Genomic DNA, 17,861 nt, shown 5'->3' with positions numbered 1-17,861 from the left:
CCGAGGGCTCTCACACCTGTGGTCTTAACTTAACCTCCCTCCCCATCTCACTCGGATACCTCTGATTTCTGGTTTTTTATTGAGCAAGGCAGTGCCTGACTGCAGAGTACACTTAGCTGAGTCCTTGACCTTGGCTTTCTTCCTGTGCACCCTTACCCCAGTACTCCCGGGGTCCTGTGCCCATTACAGTCCAGCACCCCTTGACTTCCATTCTCTCCCCAGCTCAGAAATTCCTGGCCGTGGACGCAACCCTGTAGCTCCAACCAGAGGTCACCATGTCCTTTGAGCCCTCTTCATTGGGCTGCTGGCTGGGGTCCCACTTGGTCCCACCACCTTTCCCTTTCCCTTGAGGATACTTAACTCACACTGAGGTATTTGCATTCCTAGAGAGGATGATTGGGAATGGAAATGTTTGCTATTACTGTCAGAATTTCTGGCATTGTGACAGAGGGCACAAGGTGTCTGACGGTCCAGGGGCCGGCCATCATGGTGGCAGTCATAAACACCAGGTCATTCTTCTGAAGGTGACTTTTGCTCTCACGTTTTGCCTTATGTAACAGTTATTTATGTGTCTGACACATCTCCCTGATTTGACTGTAGAGTTCATGAGAGATTACCTCTTAATCACCTTTACTCTGGGTGGAAAGGTGGCCACCCTGTGACTAAGGAGTTGCCCTGCACCCCGCCCCCCACCAGCAATTGTCTGTGGTCTTGAAACACAAAGGAAAGCTTTGCTTGCTCAGATGTCAGGCTTCTGAAATGAAAGCTATGGAGGAAAAGAGAGTGTGTTCAGCAGATTCTGTTTTTCTTTCCTTTCTCCCAGCTCAAACAGGGCTGAGGAAGGAAAAAGACCTAAAAAGGCCAGGGAAAGCCCAGCTATAGCTGGTTTCGGGGGTGGTGGAGGTTGCAGGGGGCATAATAAAGATATCACCCCCCCTTGTTCTCCGGGTTCACTCCCTTTTCCTCTGTGTGCTTCCCATTCTCTTTGGGCTCATCCCTCCCAGTGGCAAAGAGGGCTGTTGGTGGCTTCTGGTGTCTTACCCCCACCCCAGCCCAGCCCAGCAACTCTGAAGAAAGAGCATGTCGCATTCCCAAAAATATCCACAAAAAATCCCCAGAATTTCATGTTCATGGTCACATGGACCATAAACTCATCCCTGAGCCAGTCAAGATGGGCCTGGGGGTTGGAGTGTCTGCTTGGCTGGACCCAGGTCAAGGTCCACCCCTTGAAGGGGTGGGGAGGACAGGCTGGGAAGCCGAATGATTGGGGGAGGCTGCCAGCTCTACCCAGACTGGGTAAACCAAGAGCCTGTGGAAGATCTGTGTTTTCCCCCAGGGAAATCAGGAGGCTGTCACCCAAAGAAAGAGGAATTAGCTCTTAAGCAGGCACTAGTGCTGGATATCCATTATAGGGCCAGAGCAGGTGAGACAGAGGAAGACAGGGGAGAAGAAGGCAACAACTGACACAGAGGAAAAAGGGAACTTCTATCATTTTAAGGAAAACGTTTCTTTTTTTTTTTTTTTTTTTTTTGGTTAGCAATCAAGAAAGCATTATTACATCCCTGTCGACAGTAGCGTTGTTCACAATAACCCCAAGGTGGAAACAGTTCATCCGTGGATGAATTAGGATAAACAAAATGTGACCTATCCATACAATGGGATAGGAAACAGTCTTTAAAAGGAAGGAGCTTCTGACACCTGCTGCAACATGGATGCACCTCGCGGACATCATGCTAAGTGAGCTAAGTCAGACATAAAAAGGCAGACACTGTAGGATTCCACTTCTGTGAGGTACCTGGGGTAGTCGCATTCATAGAGACAGAAGGGAGAATGCCGGTTGTCAGGGGGCAGAGAGGATGGAGAGTTACTGTTTAATGGGTAAAGAGCTGGTCTGAGAAGATGAAAAAATCCCAAAGATGGCCAGTCATGATGGCCACACAGTAATGCAAATGCACTGAATACCACTGAAATGTACACTTTGCAGATGGTTAAAATGGTAAATTTTCAATGCTAAAGACAAGCCTCAGACTTGGAGAAAATATTGCCACACATAAAATTGAAAAAGAACTTATACCCAGAGTATTCCCGAAACTCAATAATAAGAAAATGAAGAATCAAAATTTTAAAATATGGGCTCTCAAGATTCGAACAGGCATTTCAGCAAAGAAGACATGCTGGTGGTATTAGGCTCATGAGAAAAGAAAATGTTCAACAAAATGAGTCACAATTGGTTCAAAATAGAATGTCTAAATTCCGAGACTGGTCATTCCCACTGTTGGTGAGAATAAGGAGGCACCAGAAGGCGCAGACACTGTAGGTGGGAAAATACATCCATTCTGGAAAACAGTGTGGCCGTTTCTTAAAAGTTAAATTCACACCCACCATTCTGCACTTAGTAGTCCCTCAAGAGAAATGAAAGCACACGTCACCAAAAGACTTGTGACAGAAATGTTCGTAACAGCTTTATTGGCAGCATCTCAAAGCTGGGACCAAGTCCATCCTCAGGTAAGTGGGTAAGAGGTTGCAGTATAATCATACAGAGGACTTTGTACATGCTGGATATGTGAAAAATCTAACATAGATACAGCCAGGGAAAAAAGCCAGATAAAATAGAGCACATACTGGTTGATTTCACTTATGGGAAATTCTGGAAAACTCGGACTCATTTTTTTTTTCTCTTGGACCCATTTATAGAGGCAGAAAATGGATTCGTGATTGCCTACAGACAAGAACAGGGTCACGAGGGAACTGTTGGGGATGATACATATGTTTTTATGATGATGGTCTCATGGTGGATACATACATCAAAACAGCTGTTTACTTTAAATGTGTGTAATTTAGGGGCGCCTGGGTGGCTCAGTGGGTTAAAGCCTCTGCCTTCGGCTCAGGTCATGATTCCAGGGTCCTGGGATCGAGCCCCACATGGGGCTCTCTGCTCACCAGGGAGCCTGCTTCTTCCTCTCTCTCTGTGCTTGCCTCTCTGCCTACTTGTGATCTTTCTCTGTCAAATAAATAAATAAAATCTTTTTTTTAAATGTGTAATTTAATTTATGTAATACATTTAAATGTGTATAATTTATTGTCTATAAATTACTATACTTTAGTAAAGCTGTGTAAGAAATAGTTTTTAAAAATCCAAAACATACTTCTGGTTTTTGTTTTGAGTTAGCTTACTTCTTTTTAAAAAAGATCTCATTTCTTTATTTGATATAGAATGGTCAAGAGAGAGCACAAACCAGAGAGGGAGAGGGAGAAGCAAGCTCCCCAATGAGCAGGGAGTCTGAGGTGGGGCTTGATCCCAGGATCCTAAAATGAGGACCCTGAGCTGAAGGCAGATGCTTAAACAACAGAACCACCCGGGCACCCTGAGATAATTTACCTCTTGTAGAGATGAAAAGTGTAGGCTCTCCAGTTAGCAAACTGATTCTGAGCGCAGTTACTTACGACCTTCAGTGAGTTGAAGTTCAAAGACCAAAGTTCAGGTCTTTGAACTTTGGTTTCCTCATCCACCAAATGAGGACAGTCCCGGCCTCACAAGATTGCCGTGAAGAGTGAGGAGTTAGCAGGGTCATGTTTGTGAAGTGCTCCCTATAACGTCTGGGATAGGGCTCGCTGACCCCTAACCTTTGTTGTCATTGAGAACAATTTCAATGACTGGAATAATAAAGGGCGTCGTGAAGCCTTCTGATCTTTTTTTTTTTTTTTTGAAAAACAATTTCTAAATGGGCATATTTTTATATTTTATAGGCATAAAATGTGACAGCTCATGACCAAGAGATTGAATTCTGTGCTATCTTCTAGGGACCACAGATTGACCTGCAGATTTCCTCCTGGTTTTGTCCAGAAGGTAACTTCCTAAACACTAACGGGTTTTGTTTTTAACTTTTTGTTGAGGTGGCATATACGCACAGAAAAGCACACATACTATAACAGCTCAGTGAATTTCCTAAGGGGAGCTCATCCTATTGGTAGCATCCAGATCAAGAGACAGAAGGTGGCAGCACTCTGGAAATCTCCATGTGTCTTGTCCTTTGCTTATTTTTGAACTTCACATTGTATGACGTGTGCTCTTTTGGGTCTGGTTTCTTCCACTTTGTGACACTCATCTAATTGTTAGCTGGCCCACATGATTTACATTTTTCATAAGACTTCCTTACTCCCTTTACAATTATCATCTCTTTGTTCAGACTTGAAGGATGAGTAAGATTTTGCCAGATTTAGGGAGCAGTTGTGGGTAAAGGAAACAGACCATCCAAAGGCTTGAGGGTGTATAGAATTATGGAATGTTCTGGACCCTGAAAGGTGACATGCGTTCTGGAGCAGGTATTTCCTACTTAGTTCAGCTGTTTTCACGACTGTGATCCTTTAGGGAATCCCCAGAATTTTCTACAATAAACAAAGATGAAATCAATATTCCTGTACATATACCCCTATGTACTAGAGCTTTTCTTTTATAGGATCGACTTTCAAATATGAGGCTTGCTGGGTCTGTGAACTTAAATATTTGATAAATATTACAAGATTGTGTTACAAACTATGGTAGCCATTCACATTTCCACCAGCAATGCAAGAGCTGGCCTATTGTCCCGGCTGTCAGCTTTGGGTGTTAATCAGCTTTTTAAAATTCCTATTCTTTTGCTTTCGGTTGAATTGGTTTTTTTCTGGATATTAGAGAGATTGAATATCTTTTCATGTTTGCTGGTCATTTGACTTTCCTTCCTAATAGAGATATTTAATTTGGAGAATAGACAAAAGGATAACAGTAGAAGCAAAAAAAGACAAGATCGTGCATGTGGGTTAAGCTCAAGGTCCCAGTTCACAGGAGGTCCTTAGTAAATGGTGGCCCTTACTCGACCATTTTAATTATTGTTGGGCATAAACAGATGGTGACAAATGAATGCTTACCAACGAGACTTCATAGGGTGCTTAGTTTGATGCCCTCCTGCTGTAAAAGGCTCTAAATAACCAACATGTCCGATGTCTGGTTACCAGTAACTCAAAAGACATCAATGTCTGGGGGCACCTGGGTGGCTCAGTCATTTAAGACTCAACTCTTGGTTTTCACTCAGGTCATGATCTCAGGGTCATGGGAGCCAGCCCCGAGTCAGGCTCCCTGCTTCCTGGGGAGTCTGCTTCTCCCTCTCTGTCCCCCTGTTTGCTCCCTCTCTCTCAAATAAATAAATAAAATCTTTTAAAAAAGACAATAATATTTGAACTTGACACTGTCAGGGAGAAAACAGGGTGCTGGTGGCTACAATAAGAAAAGAACAGGCTCAGGTTCAAACAAAACCCACCGCTCAACAGAGAGAAAGGGCACAGACTAGACTCCTTTCCAACAAGTATGTTGCCCTAAGCTCCAAATAACTGTACGCTGAAAAAAAGCCACTGCTTCAAAGAGGCTGAGAGGTTCTGCTCTAAGTTGCATTGACTGCCCGTCACAGGATCAGCCTGAATTGTCAAGCATCTGCATTAAAAATAGCAGCTTGGGGGCACCTGCGTGGCTCAGTGGGTTAAGCCTCTGCCTTTGGCTCTGGTCATTATCTCAGGGTCCTGGGATCGAGCCCCGCATTGGGCTCTCTGCTCAGCGGGGAGCTTGCTTCCCCCTCTCTGCCTGCATCTCTGCCTACATGTAATCTCTGCCTGTCAAATAAATAAATAAAATCTTTAAAAAAAAAATAGTGGCTGGTTTCAAGAAGAAATCATTAAGTTGAAAGCCTAGTTTGGTCAGGATTTTGGGAGGGAGTGTATCAGTTGAAAACGTTCTCTGCTACCAGTGATAGGAAACTCAACTCCCAGTTCTCAAAACAGGACATTTTATTTCAGAGGCTCCCAGACTTTCTTGGTTTATGCCATTCCTGGGCCGAAGGGAAGACCTAGTAGTCCTATTTATTAAATGAACAGGTCCCCAAAACGTAGTATAAGTATTCATGTCCAAACAACTTAGTAGCCTTTTGAAAAAAATAATACACATATATTGAAAGGAAAAACATTTTATATTTTTATTTCATTCTCAAATGACTGTAAATAACTCGGTTGAATTGAGTTCATAAATAACTTCCATTCTTACATACTGCAGGTGGGATGTGTGTACCTTTAGGCACAGCCCAGTGCCCTTGAAATCAGATTGGACATACCACCTATCTTTCCTCTTCCACATTGATTTTTATGTGGTACTTACTTTTTATTATGGCAAAAAACCATAAAACCAGCTTTGCAAAGACATGATGTTATTGGAAGGAATGTAGGGCCATTTAATATTACAACTTTGAACAACCTTGAGCTAGTCATTCATGTGCTGTCTGACAGATATTGAGCATCATTATATTTCCTTTGAAATTTTATAATACCCTGTAGTCCCTCTGTGAGTTCAGTGCAGCTCCCTGGTGTGCCCTGGTACACAGTCTGGGAAGTACAGGTTTATTTAACAAGAAAGCCAGAAGTAGTTGATCTTGGGGTTAGTCTGGGGGCTTGGTGATATCATCAAAGATCTGCCCTTCTGGTAAGTTGTACCTCATGGTCTCAAGATAGCTGCCATGGTGCCAGCATCACATTCTTGCACCACAGAGCAGCTATCAAAATGAGAAAGGAAAGAAGGACAGTGCAACAGGATAAAATAGACCTGCTTTTATACTCCATCTGGACCTGGTGGTGGATGGCAGACAGGTGCCTCAGTTGCAGAGACTTCTTGAACTAAGCAGGAATCAAATTGAGAGGCCTTGGTCAAGTCAACCAGACCTGGGATTGGAAGACTGAAAAGGTGGTTGCCTGATCTGAGATTTGAATGTGGAGTAGAAGCTGGCCCACAGGGCAAAACAGGACTCCAAATAGGGGGAACAGCATACACAGGGAGGGGTGCGGGCACCTGGCTCGTTCTGACACATTATTTAGGGCTCATGTGGCAGGAGATGAGCCAGGGGTAAGACTTGATGTAGGAAATATGTTAGGGTTCGAAGCCAGTGGCCAAGAAGGAATTCTTGAGATGTCTTTGGTGCAAAAAGGTGGTTTTATTAAAGCACAAGAACAGGGGCACGCCTGGGTGGCTCAGTGGGTTAAAGCCTCTGCCTTTGGCTCAGATCATGATCCCAGAGTCCTGGGATTGAGTCCCGGACCGGACTCTCTGCTCAGCAAGGAGCCTGCTTCTCCCTCTGTCTGCCACTCCCCCTGCTTGTGCTCTCTCTCTCTCTCTCTCTGTCAAATAAGTAAATAAAATCTTAAAAAAAAAAAAAAAAGGCACGAGGACAGGACCTCTGGGCAGAAAGAGCAGCACTGGGGTCCTGAGGAATGACCCATTATATACTTTCAAGTTGGTAGGGGGTTAGGGATAGTGCAAGTCTCCCAGGTATTCTGGAAACAAGGTTTCCAGGATCCTGAGGGGGCTAGCTCTGGTTGGGAAAATGTCATTTATTACTGTTTAACAAAAACTCCATCATGAGACCCTTCAGATTTGTATCAGAGGGTCATATGCTTGGGAGATGATTGCCAGCATGTATCTTGGGCAGTAGAGATAAAGGAAGTTTCCAAAGGAATTTTTGTACGTTAAAATAGACTCACAGGTCCATGGGGGTTGGACTCAGATTGCCTTTTGCCCTCAGCAATCAACATTGAGGCAGCTGAGCCCCTAGAGGAATGTCACTCTGCCTGTTTTGAGGACTTGTCAGTGGGCTGTAGGTAGTCAGCAAATTTAATAATTTCTCTTCTGCCTTTGTTTCCCACATCAGGACTCACAGCCTCTGCGGCTGGCTCTGGGGGTTTGGTTTTGTCCTGGAAGCCACAGGAAGGGCCGAAAGCTTTCAGTGCAGGGAAGGACATGATGAGGCGGACAGTCTGGGGAGCCCCACAACAGTCACTGTCACGGGGCAAAAAATCTCCAGGGCTCACCGAACACCTTTCTTTTTCCTCCTGCACACATGGTTAGACTACATTTCGCAGACTCTTTTGTGGTCAGGTGAAGTCACAGGCCTGAGTTCTCGTCAATCCAATATCCATGAAAGTACTATTTGCCACTTTAGGCCTAGCTCATAAAAGCGTCCAGCACAACCCTCTCTACCTCTTCCCTTTCCCCCATCTGCTGGCTGGTGACCTAGATGGTGGGTCCCCATGGTGGCAGTGGCTTAGATCTCTAAGTCACCATGTCATAAAGGGCCTGCTATGAACTATTCTGTCAACAGGGAATCAATATGCATTATGTGAAGCCATCAAAACGCTGGGCTCTTTGTTGCATGGACGAGCCTGCTCTGATGAAAAGGTACTCCGACAAAACGTAATAATAGGGATTATTGATGGGGCACCTGCTCTGAATTGGGCGCTGTGCTCGGGGCACGGTCTCATTTAATATACACAACTACCTTGTGGGGTTGGGGAGCACCATTAGCCCACTTTTCAAGAAGAAAAGTTTTTTTCTTCTTGAAAAGGCTGAAGGAGAAGCCAGCAGGCAAAGGCAGAGAGGGCTGAGCCCCCCACCTGGACCCACGTGCCCAACTGTGGCCTTCTGGCTCCCAGTACAAGAGGAACAGATTAAAATGGGTGAACCTAGGGGTCCAGATGAGGGGTTAGAACAGGCCCAGCTGGGAGTTCCCACCTCCTGCGGTGACTGTAAATGTTAAGCGATGGACTGCATGGTGGGGGGGCCGGTGTGGGGCCTAGACCCTGGCAGCTGTGTCATGACCATTTGATTTTTTTTTTTTTTTTTTCAAGAGACTAAGCAAGAACTGATGGAGGCCTGGGTGAAACCAGGAGAGAAATGTTCTCGAAGCAGCTCTTGGCAGGACTGGGACAAAGCATGAAGAAGATGGGGGAAGCTGAAGGTTGGGCTGTTGTCTCGTGTTGCCGTTTGCAGGGACACAGGAGGAAGGGTCGAAGAGACATCGCGTATGGTGGGCTGTGGGTGCAGAGGAGGGAACTACCCGAGATGTGCAGATATTCAAAAGAGGGGCTACATTCTGGAGCCTCCAGCTGAAAAGAGCTTTCAGCAAACTGTCATGCCCTTGATGAGTCTTCTCTGTCCTAAAAGAGATACTTTTTATCTACACAACCTTGGGCAATTTTTCGACTTCTCCTTGCCTTGATTTTATCATCTGAAGATAGGGATGAGAAATCACAAGGTTGTTGTGAATAGATGCGGGGGGCTTAGCACAGTGTGCGGTCAATAGACAGTAGACATTTCCATTATGTTCTTTTATCGCTGACCTGTTTCTCCGTGCATCCCTATCTGTACAGAAAGGCACTGAGATAATACTCAGGAGCACTGAAAGAATCTTTGCCTGTTTTAGTCATAGCCACCTTTCCAGTTAGCTCTTAGAACTAGTTCTAATATTTAATATTTATTTAATATTTAAATATTTATTGAGTGATGCATAAAGAAACCCATCTCTCTCCTTTCCTTCCGCTGCCCCTGCCCCATTCCTCCTCTGTCCCACCCTCCCTTGCTTCTTGCTTCCTTCTCTCTTTCTCTTCCTCCGTCATCCATCTATCCATCTATTCATCTTAGAAAGGCAGTAGACTGCAGTGGCTTAACCCTCAAGGCTTTTTCCACCCCGAATTGTGGTAAAATACACACAACATAAAATTTACCATTTCAATCACTTTTAAGCATATAGTTCAGTGGCATTTACTATATTCATATTGTGCAATCATCCATCTCTAGAAATTTTTCACCTTCCCAAACTGCAACTCTGTACCCATTAAACAACTCCCCAATTCCTAACCCCTGGCAACCACCACCTACTTTCTAATCTCTATGAATCTTACTGCTCCAGGGACCTCATATGAGTGGAATCAGGCAGTATTTGTCCTTTGTGACTTAACCCACCCGTTTTGCAATCACAAAACTGATGTGACCCTGGGAAACATAACTTTCCTAAATTTCCACTTCCCCGTGTATAACAAGCTATAAAAATAGTACCACCTCACAGGGTTGCTGTGAGGTTTAAATGAGATACTACATAGGTAGAAAGCATGTAGAAATTGCTCAATAGATAGAAATATATAAACATAAATCTATATATTTTTTAAGATTTTATTTATTTATTTGCAGACGGAGATCACAAGTAGGCAGAAAGGCAGGCAGAGAGAGAGAAGCGGGCTCCCTGCTGAGCAGAGAGCCCAATGCAGGGCTCAATCCCAGGACAGTGGGATCATGACCTGAGCCGAAGGCAGAAGCTTTAATCTACTGAGCCACCCAGGCTCCCCCATAAATCTATATTCTTAATTAGTAGATGCTGTTATTGTGTTGCTCATGTGTCTGGCACTGTCATAAGCTCTTTTTTATGTTAACTCATTCAAACCACACACAATCCCATGCTGCTCATACTGCTACGCCGTCCACAGCAGAAATGTTTCACAACCACCGGCAGCAGAATTGGGACTGCAGTCCAGGCACCTGTTTCCAAAGCCTGCAGGCTATGCTGTGGCACACGGTGTCGCCTCAGCTGCCTCTGACCATCAGGGGACGTCGTCATCCGTCCACACGCTCAGTCCTGGATCAGGCTTTGAGGGTGAGTGAGTGTAGGGGTTGAGATATGAGGAGGTGTCTGAGGGAATCCGTGGAAAAAAATCACTGAAGACGATCTCGCCAGTGTACCCCAGGCACAGCCCCAACCCACTGGGGTCCTCCTCCTGCCCACATGCTGGAGGACCCTGAGGGTGACCACAGGGGGCTGGGGGGCACTGGGCCCTCCGTCACCTGTCGGGGATGGCCTGGAGTGCTCTCCAGGTGATGTGCCTTTTCCCCTCATTGGCAGAAACCTCAGCAATCCTTGGCCATCCCTGGCCCTGCCCAGTTAAGATTAAAAAAAAAAAAATCCTTTTCTGGGCCCCAGGGCCACCTCCCACAGTCCTTTATTGCTTTCTTGGCACCCTCGGGGAGCCTCTGCAGCCCTTTAAAAGAGACAGAGTCTGAAGCAAGATCAGCAGCCCGGTCCCGGAGATAAGAGTGTCCAGAAGAGCAGGCGCAGGTTTCCCAGGCAGCTTAGGCACGAGCACGTTCCAGGTCACTTTGGCCCTGATGTCTGCAGAGGTGAGCCACTGCCGGCTGCTGCCCCTGCCACCTGGCCGTGCAAGAGGGTGCTGAGACTCGATTCAAGGCTGGGGTGCTGGGGGCTTCTTTTGGGGCGCTCCGCCCACCTGTGCCCACCCACTTTTTCCTACCACAGGCAGCTGTGTCTATGTGTGACTGTGCATTTGGCAGTGGCAAGGCGAAGGAGCTAAGCATGGGGGGCAGGTGTCGTGGGTCCTGGTACGAGCGGTTCCTGCAGCCCTGTCTGGCGGAACTGCTGGGCTCTGCCCTCTTCATCTTCATCGGCTGCCTGTCGGTCATCGAGAACGGGACAGACACAGGGCTGCTGCAGCCGGCCCTGGCGCACGGGCTGGCCCTGGGCCTCCTCATCGCCACCCTGGGGAATATCAGGTAAGACCAGCTCTAAGCCATCAGTCTGGGCTAATCTGGGCGGCCCCGGGGGTGGGGAGCAAGGCTATCGGCAGGGACCCTGGGCAGGAACCTGGGGTTCTAAGAGCACTGTAGATAGGAGTATGCAGTGGGGAGTCAGGCTGCCCGAGTTCGGATCCTATCTCTGCAGCCCGTGAACTCTGTGGCTTTGGGTAAGTCCCCCTCCAAACCCCAAGTAAGGGAAGAAGAGAGGGGTTTTTTTACATTATTTTTTCTCAAGCCCACACGAAGTCAATGCAGCCAAGGGCCAGTCACAGAACTCAGTGAATTCTCACAACAACCCCTTGGGGGTAGTTTCTACTACTATTCCCATTTTACTGGTGTAACTAGGAAAGGCCATGTGACTTGTCCAAGGCTCTGTGGTCAGTACGCGGCAGAGGTGGGAGACAAGGCCCAGCGGGGCGGTGTGGGAATTACATGACAGAGAGAGCTTAGCCCACGCCAAGTGCTTGGTCACTGTGTGGTCGACATGGGGAAAGGGTTTTACTCCAGTCAGGGGACAATCAGAGTTTAGCCACTTGGGAGTTTTTTTTAAGGGGAGGCCAGGATACCTCTCTGTGTCCACTAATCTGGAGGTGGGGGTCTCATTCTGACTGGTGGTTGCATCTCCCAAGGGCTGGAGCTCTGAGTGAGTCTGGAAGGAGTAGAGGGCTGGTCACCCCCCATGCTCTTCCTCTGGGCACCCTGGGGCCTGGCTGTAGGTCAGGAAGGGGGCTGCCCTCCCCGGCCCTCACCCACATCCCTTGCCCCACCACCTGGTACCTCAGGGAAAATGGGTGGGATCTGGTGCCTGTTTTCCACTCAGGCAAGGTCCTGGACTCACTGCTGCACTGCAAGGCCAGCCTGGGGTACCAGCTGGGCATTCTCTTGGGGGAGCCGGCCCAGACCTTGGTCTCAGGCTCCCTTCTGCTTTTGTGGGTGATAGTGGTGGACACTTCAATCCTGCGGTGTCCCTGGCAGCGACGCTGATCGGAGGCCTCAACCTGGTGATGCTCCTTCCCTACTGGATCTCCCAACTATGTGGGGGGCTGATTGGGGCCGCCTTGGCCAAGGTGGGTGCTTCTCCTGGGGGCTGGGTTGGTGGAGTGTGGTGAGGGTGTGGGGAGTGGGAGGTGCCCAGCTCTTTTCCCATGGGATTTTCCTCCAGCGGGTTTGGGTGGGTCCTTTTCTCCCAGGAAGGGGCCCTTTGGTTCTCTCCAAACACACCCTGTTCTATTCATCTCTGGACATAGCCCTTCCCTGGACAGACCAGAAAGAATTGGGGGCATGAAGTTTCTCTTCCTGAGACCATTTCATTCATTCATCCATTCATTCTCCTGTTCATTCATTCTACAAATTGAGAGTTACTCTCCTTCAGAAACTCCTGGTCTAACTTCTCTGACTGTTCTCCAGGCTGCATACCTTTAAACAGAGTTCCTCTACCTGTGATGGGAGATGGCATTCAGTTTATGTCTGGAACCTTCTCTCGCACCGGGACAGCCGGCTTCTCCTCCCCCCCACAGAAGATTCACAGCTGCAAACACAACTCCCCGGACGGACTCATTTCCTTTGTCCTTCCCTGCTTTCCTGCCTCCTTCCCTTTTCTTTCTTCCTTCCCTGTTGCTGCTAAGTCTCCATCCAACTAGGGGCCCTTCAAAATGTAGCCCTTGTAGGCATATGTTTTAGGGGGCGTGGGGTGTGGGGAGAAGGGCTTCCTGTCAGCCTGGCTGGGGTTTGGTCTGTAGCTCTAAGCACTGGCCCATTGCAAACTTTGGTCTCTAGTTCCAGTTTGCTATCTCCCTGCCCTGGTCTCGCCGTGTCTCCCTCTGAGACACCCCCCACCCCCACCCCTGTGAGCAGAATGGGGCCTGGACCTTCCCGCTCTGGTCCTCCAGGGAGACCCATCTCCCAGGCCTCCCTCCGTCTGGGCCGCTTGCAAACTTGCCCCACACAATAGTGAGCAGTGCAGGGCAGAAGCTCTGGTCACTGAGCACACCCTTCCTGTGAAGCGGTTTGCACATCTTGTCTCGTTAAATCTCCCGGTGATGTCCCAGGAAGCTGCAGTCAGTTCTTAGAGGGCACCTGCTGCTGCTGCTGGGAGCTCTGATGATCAGTGCCCCCATTTTATGGGGGAGGAAACGCAGGCACCGGTTAGGCCCAAGTTCAGCCACACTGGTGAGCAGTGGAGTCCAGATCTAGGTCCAGGGTCCAAAAGCTTGCTTTGCCATCTTCCCGCTCCAAGGGCCAGGATGACCCCTGGGGCTCATTTCCTGTGAAGCTCATGGGGCTTTGGCATCAGGTTCCCTCATCTCTTCCAAGGGGCCTGACGGGGGCACCGGCAGTGGCTTCATCTGGCCGGAGAGGTTTACAAAGTTTGCTGAGTAAGGCATTTTTGTATTCTTTTTCTCAAAGAAGTTCATCTAGTTACTTAAGCTTCGGGCCCATAATGCCTGCAGCTACTGCTGGGTGATCCCATTTTACAGATGAGCGAAAGGAAGCTCAGAGAAGTCCAGTGGCCCTCACTGGGCCACACAGTAAAAACTGCAGTGGATTGGACAGACCCCGTCACTGCTCTGAGGGTGGGGGGCATGCGCTTCGAGCCCCGTCCCCTTAGCTCCCAGCCTGCTCCCTGACCACCCTGAGGCAGCTCCTGCTCTCCGCAGGCGGTGAGTCCTGAAGAGAGGTTCTGGAATGCATCTGGGGCGGCCTTTGTGACAGTCCAGGAGTCGGGGCAGGTGGTGGGGGCAGTGGTGGCGGAGCTCATCCTGACGACACTGCTGGCCCTGGCCGTATGCATGGGCGCCATCAACCCGAAGACACAGGGCCCTCTGGCTCCGTTCTCCATCGGCTTTGCCGTCACTGTGGACATCCTGGCAGGGTGAGTTCTGGGCCAACCTCTGGCCCTGGGGGAGGTCAGGCGTGCAGCGCTTACCTGAGGGTCCCAGACTCGGTTACTGACAGGGGCCACGGAGGTGATGCAAACAAGAGGAAGTGGGCAGGCATTTGCAGACAACAGGGAGTGGTGAGGCCTGGCGTATTGAAGGAGACACCGTTGTTCACCTCTAGAAGTTGCTGTGAGGGAATGTGGGTCTCCGGTGACCCTTCCAACATCATTCCAGGGAAGTCGGAAGCCTGCCTTCTTATGTGAGCTTTTCCATTTTTCTGTAGCATCAGTAAAACGTTTCTGTGGGCTGGCTTGTTCAGCCAATGGGCAGCCAGGCTTTTGCCTCGGACTCACACAGAGCTTCCACACCCTTTAACTCATTCAGGCATAGCCCCTCAGGGCGACCCACGAAGGGGCTGAGGAAACAAGCTTGGGTCAGGGATTATTTCTCCCATTTTATATATGAGGAGCTCAGAGAGGACACGTGGACAGTGGCAAATTAAGGGACAGATGTGGGACAAGAGCCCAAATCTCCTGGTAAAGGGAACAAGGGAGCCCCTTCCTAATGTCCACCTGCTTCCTTCCTCTTGGACGCAGAACAGTCTAGCCTTTCCTGGCTCTGCCGCACACCCTCCTGCCATCCTTTGGTTCGGAGGCGGAATCTGGGGAACGGGGTGGGTTTGGGGGTGGGGGAGAAGGGCGCAAGGGATGTGTAAAGCTACAGCGGTGCTTTGCTGCCTCCTAGTGGCCACTGGTTCATTCTGAGCCAACTGACTCGCCCTTTCGACTCCCCGTCTGGGCGCGGATTGAACGGGGCAAGGATACAGACACCATAACTGGAGAGGAGTTCCTGGAGAACAGCCCCACTTCTTGTAGGAGACTCTGGGCCCCAAGCTTGTAGCATAACAAGGGTCTCAACTGGGTTAGCCAGATGAAACACTTGTACACGAATTACACATGAGTCACAGGTCATAAAGGCACGACTTCATTCACTCCTGGTGACAGCCTATGAGGTGGGTTCATGGAAACACAGAGGGGTTCAGTAAAGGCCACACAGCTAGAAATAGCTGGGCTGGGTTTTTTTTTTTTTTAAAAGATTTTATTTATTTATTTGACAGAGAGAGATTACAAGTAGGCAGAGAGAGAGAGAGAGAGGAGGAAGCAGGCTCCCTGCTGAGCAGAGAGCCCGATGCGGGACTCGATCCCAGGACCCTGAGATCATGACCCGAGCCGAAGGCAGCGGCTTAACCCACTGAGCCACCCAGGCGCCCTGGGCTGGGTTTTGAATCCTGGTCAGCTTGACCCCAAAGTTCACATGGCTGACGGCTGCTTTTTCAACATTGTAAGGACCTAGATCCATCGTCTTTGCCTGTCATCTCTGAACACTCCCTGCTGGCTATAGTTCTAGAAGGGTGTGTGAGGAGTGACAGACAAGCTTTTCACTTCCTGGTGCTAACAGTCTCTTCACCTGTGCCTTCTTTGGGATCAGAGCCCCACAATATGCTGGCTTCAAGAGGGTTCCTGGGTGCTCTGTGACGTAGGCCTATTTGTGGTAATGAACTTGATGTAAGTTGGGGCCTGGCTGGGATCCTGGTGACCGAGTGGCTGGGTGTTTGCAGGGGGGCCGTGTCTGGAGCCTGCATGAATCCTGCTCGTGCCTTTGGACCTGCCGTGGTGGCCAATCACTGGGACTTCCACTGGATCTACTGGTTGGGCCCACTCCTGGCCAGTCTGCTCGTAGGAATGCTCATCAGGTAGGAGTGTGACCCTGGGTCACTAGCCCCTCTGATGGGCTCCTGGTGGTGATTCCCAGAGTGTCCAGGGCTAGAATCTCACTTGGGGTTAAAGAAGGGAAGAGGGAGGCTTCTTCAGAAGCAAAGATTTTGGCTCTGGGACTTTTGGTTGTAAGAGGCAGAAATCCCTCTCCACACAGTTTATGTCACAAGTGGGAACTGACTGGCTCACAGAACTGAAAAGTTCACAGGTGGCTCTGGCTTTAGGAGGGTGCTCAGGCCAGGTCTTTAGGCCTTGTTCTTTCCCAGGGCTCATGCTCTGAGAGGCTCTCCAGGAGAAGCTGAGATGCTCACCAGGAACTCTAGGCTTATATCCCAGCACTTAATGACTAGAACTTCGTTCTAGTTCCACTAGAACAAAGCCTCTAGCAAAAGTCCAGGGTCTGGTGTTCACTGGTTTGGACTGGCCCAGCTTGGGACATGTCCACCTCTGAATCCATCACTGGGGAGGGTCAGGCAGGCTTATTGGCTGTGTCTGGAGTCAGGACAAGATCAGCCTTCCCTGCACAAGCCTGTGCACCAAGAGAGGGGGAGGAGTGGTTCCTCACGGGGCTGTCGTACAACTCCAGGGAGCCCCATCCACAGAGAAAACCATGTACATGGTGCCTCCAAGAGCCTGCCTGCTAGTAGGTGCCGTTCACATGAACTACAGTGTAAACAGTGCTCCATAGCATCCTGTGGTGGGTGATGAGTTTGGTATTAGCAGAAGGATCGTATCTACTGGACTGCTTCTCCCTGAACTCTCCTGTTGTGACCCTCCAAAGTCTGTAGGGTCCTGTCATTTCTGCTCCAGGTCATGTGGGGACTAGGGTCTGGATCTGATACAAGCTGGACCTTCCTCCCACAGTCTGGGAGAGCACAGTCGCTGGGCTGGTGTAGGGTGTCTGCCATCACTGCCCATCCTCAGTCCTGGCTAAGCCTGATAATTGTCTGTCTATTGCTTTCGGAGCGGCAGAGGTGAGAATCTTCAGGGAAAGAGCTGGAACACAGGAAGGAGATTCTCCCTTTCCCCAAGGGGAATTGACTATTGAGGCTGGAAAGGATAGCATCTCTCTGGAGAATTCTGGGCCTGGAGACCTTTGGCGAAGGGCTGGGTCTCTCCCCTCAGAGGACTGGAGACCTCACTGGGCCATTTTTCTGTAGGCTCTTCATTGGAGATGGGAAGACCCGCCTAATACTAAAGGGACGGTGACTCCAAGCTGGTGATGTTCCTGCGGCCCAGGTGGCCCCCGGGTTACAGACGGGCTACCTCCTGCATTTCCTGCTGGGACAGAAGCCCAGAGGAGCTGCCCACCTCCTTCCCCCTACGTGTGCCTGGCCTCCCAGATGACGCACTGCTGCCAAGTTCTGAGGATGCTCTACGTTCTCTGAATACATTTGTGCTCATCAGAGACCCCAGCCTGGGGAGCGCATTGCCAGCCCTGCCCAGCACCGCAAATCAGAGGGGTTTGAGGGGTTTTTCTTGATCGGGAAGCTCCCAGGAGCAGAAGAGCAGTTGGAAGACGTGGCTGTTTACGTATGAGTTCCTTTCTCTCTCCCCCTTTCTTTCTCCTTTTGCCTGGTCCCCAACACCTCTGTTACAGAAGGGCCTGCTGTGCACTGTTTCCTTGCTCCCTGAGCTGCCAGTCTAGCTTTGCAATAAATAGTCCAGTATTTCCTTTGGTGTGGACTTGCTTTTCCATTTCAAAAATGAGCATTGCTGGAAAGAAAGCAGAAGTCTGGGTTGGGTCTTAGCCATCTAGAGTCTAGTTATCAGGGGGTC

The 17,861-nt window shown here is 49.2% G+C and overlaps 1 protein-coding gene across 2 annotated transcripts; it reads left to right on the top strand.

Moving 5' to 3' along the window:
- The first annotated feature begins 3,752 nt into the window (after positions 1 to 3,752).
- AQP8 (aquaporin 8) lies at positions 3,753 to 17,757 on the top strand. Of its 2 annotated transcripts, XM_082714739.1 has the most exons (7): positions 3,753 to 3,847; positions 8,695 to 8,804; positions 11,151 to 11,404; positions 12,369 to 12,495; positions 14,086 to 14,300; positions 15,926 to 16,060; positions 17,243 to 17,757. In XM_082714739.1, the coding sequence occupies exons 3-7, from the start codon at positions 11,163 to 11,165 to the stop codon at positions 17,289 to 17,291; spliced, it is 768 nt and encodes a 255-aa protein (XP_082570865.1). In that variant the 5' UTR covers positions 3,753 to 3,847; positions 8,695 to 8,804; positions 11,151 to 11,162; the 3' UTR covers positions 17,292 to 17,757. The 2 variants fall into 2 exon arrangements, with proteins under 2 accessions (XP_082570865.1, XP_082570864.1); XM_082714738.1 differs by lacking the exons at positions 3,753 to 3,847; positions 8,695 to 8,804 and adding an exon at positions 10,861 to 11,014.
- Positions 17,758 to 17,861: the final 104 nt, after the last annotated feature.

This window comes from Mustela nivalis (assembly GCF_964662115.1).
Source record: "Mustela nivalis genome assembly, chromosome: 19".
NCBI classification, from domain to species: Eukaryota; Metazoa; Chordata; class Mammalia; order Carnivora; family Mustelidae; genus Mustela; species Mustela nivalis.
This window is presented reverse-complemented; position numbering and strand designations above follow the sequence as displayed.

What these genes read in the sequence shown, in the direction of transcription:
- AQP8 (XM_082714738.1), top strand. An exon ending in GCCACCCTGGGGAATATCAG is followed by an intron (nt 11,405 to 12,368) that starts GTAAGACCAGCT and finishes TGTGGGTGATAG; the next exon opens with TGGTGGACACTTCAATCCTG. An exon ending in CTCGTAGGAATGCTCATCAG is followed by an intron (nt 16,061 to 17,242) that starts GTAGGAGTGTGA and finishes ATTTTTCTGTAG; the next exon opens with GCTCTTCATTGGAGATGGGA.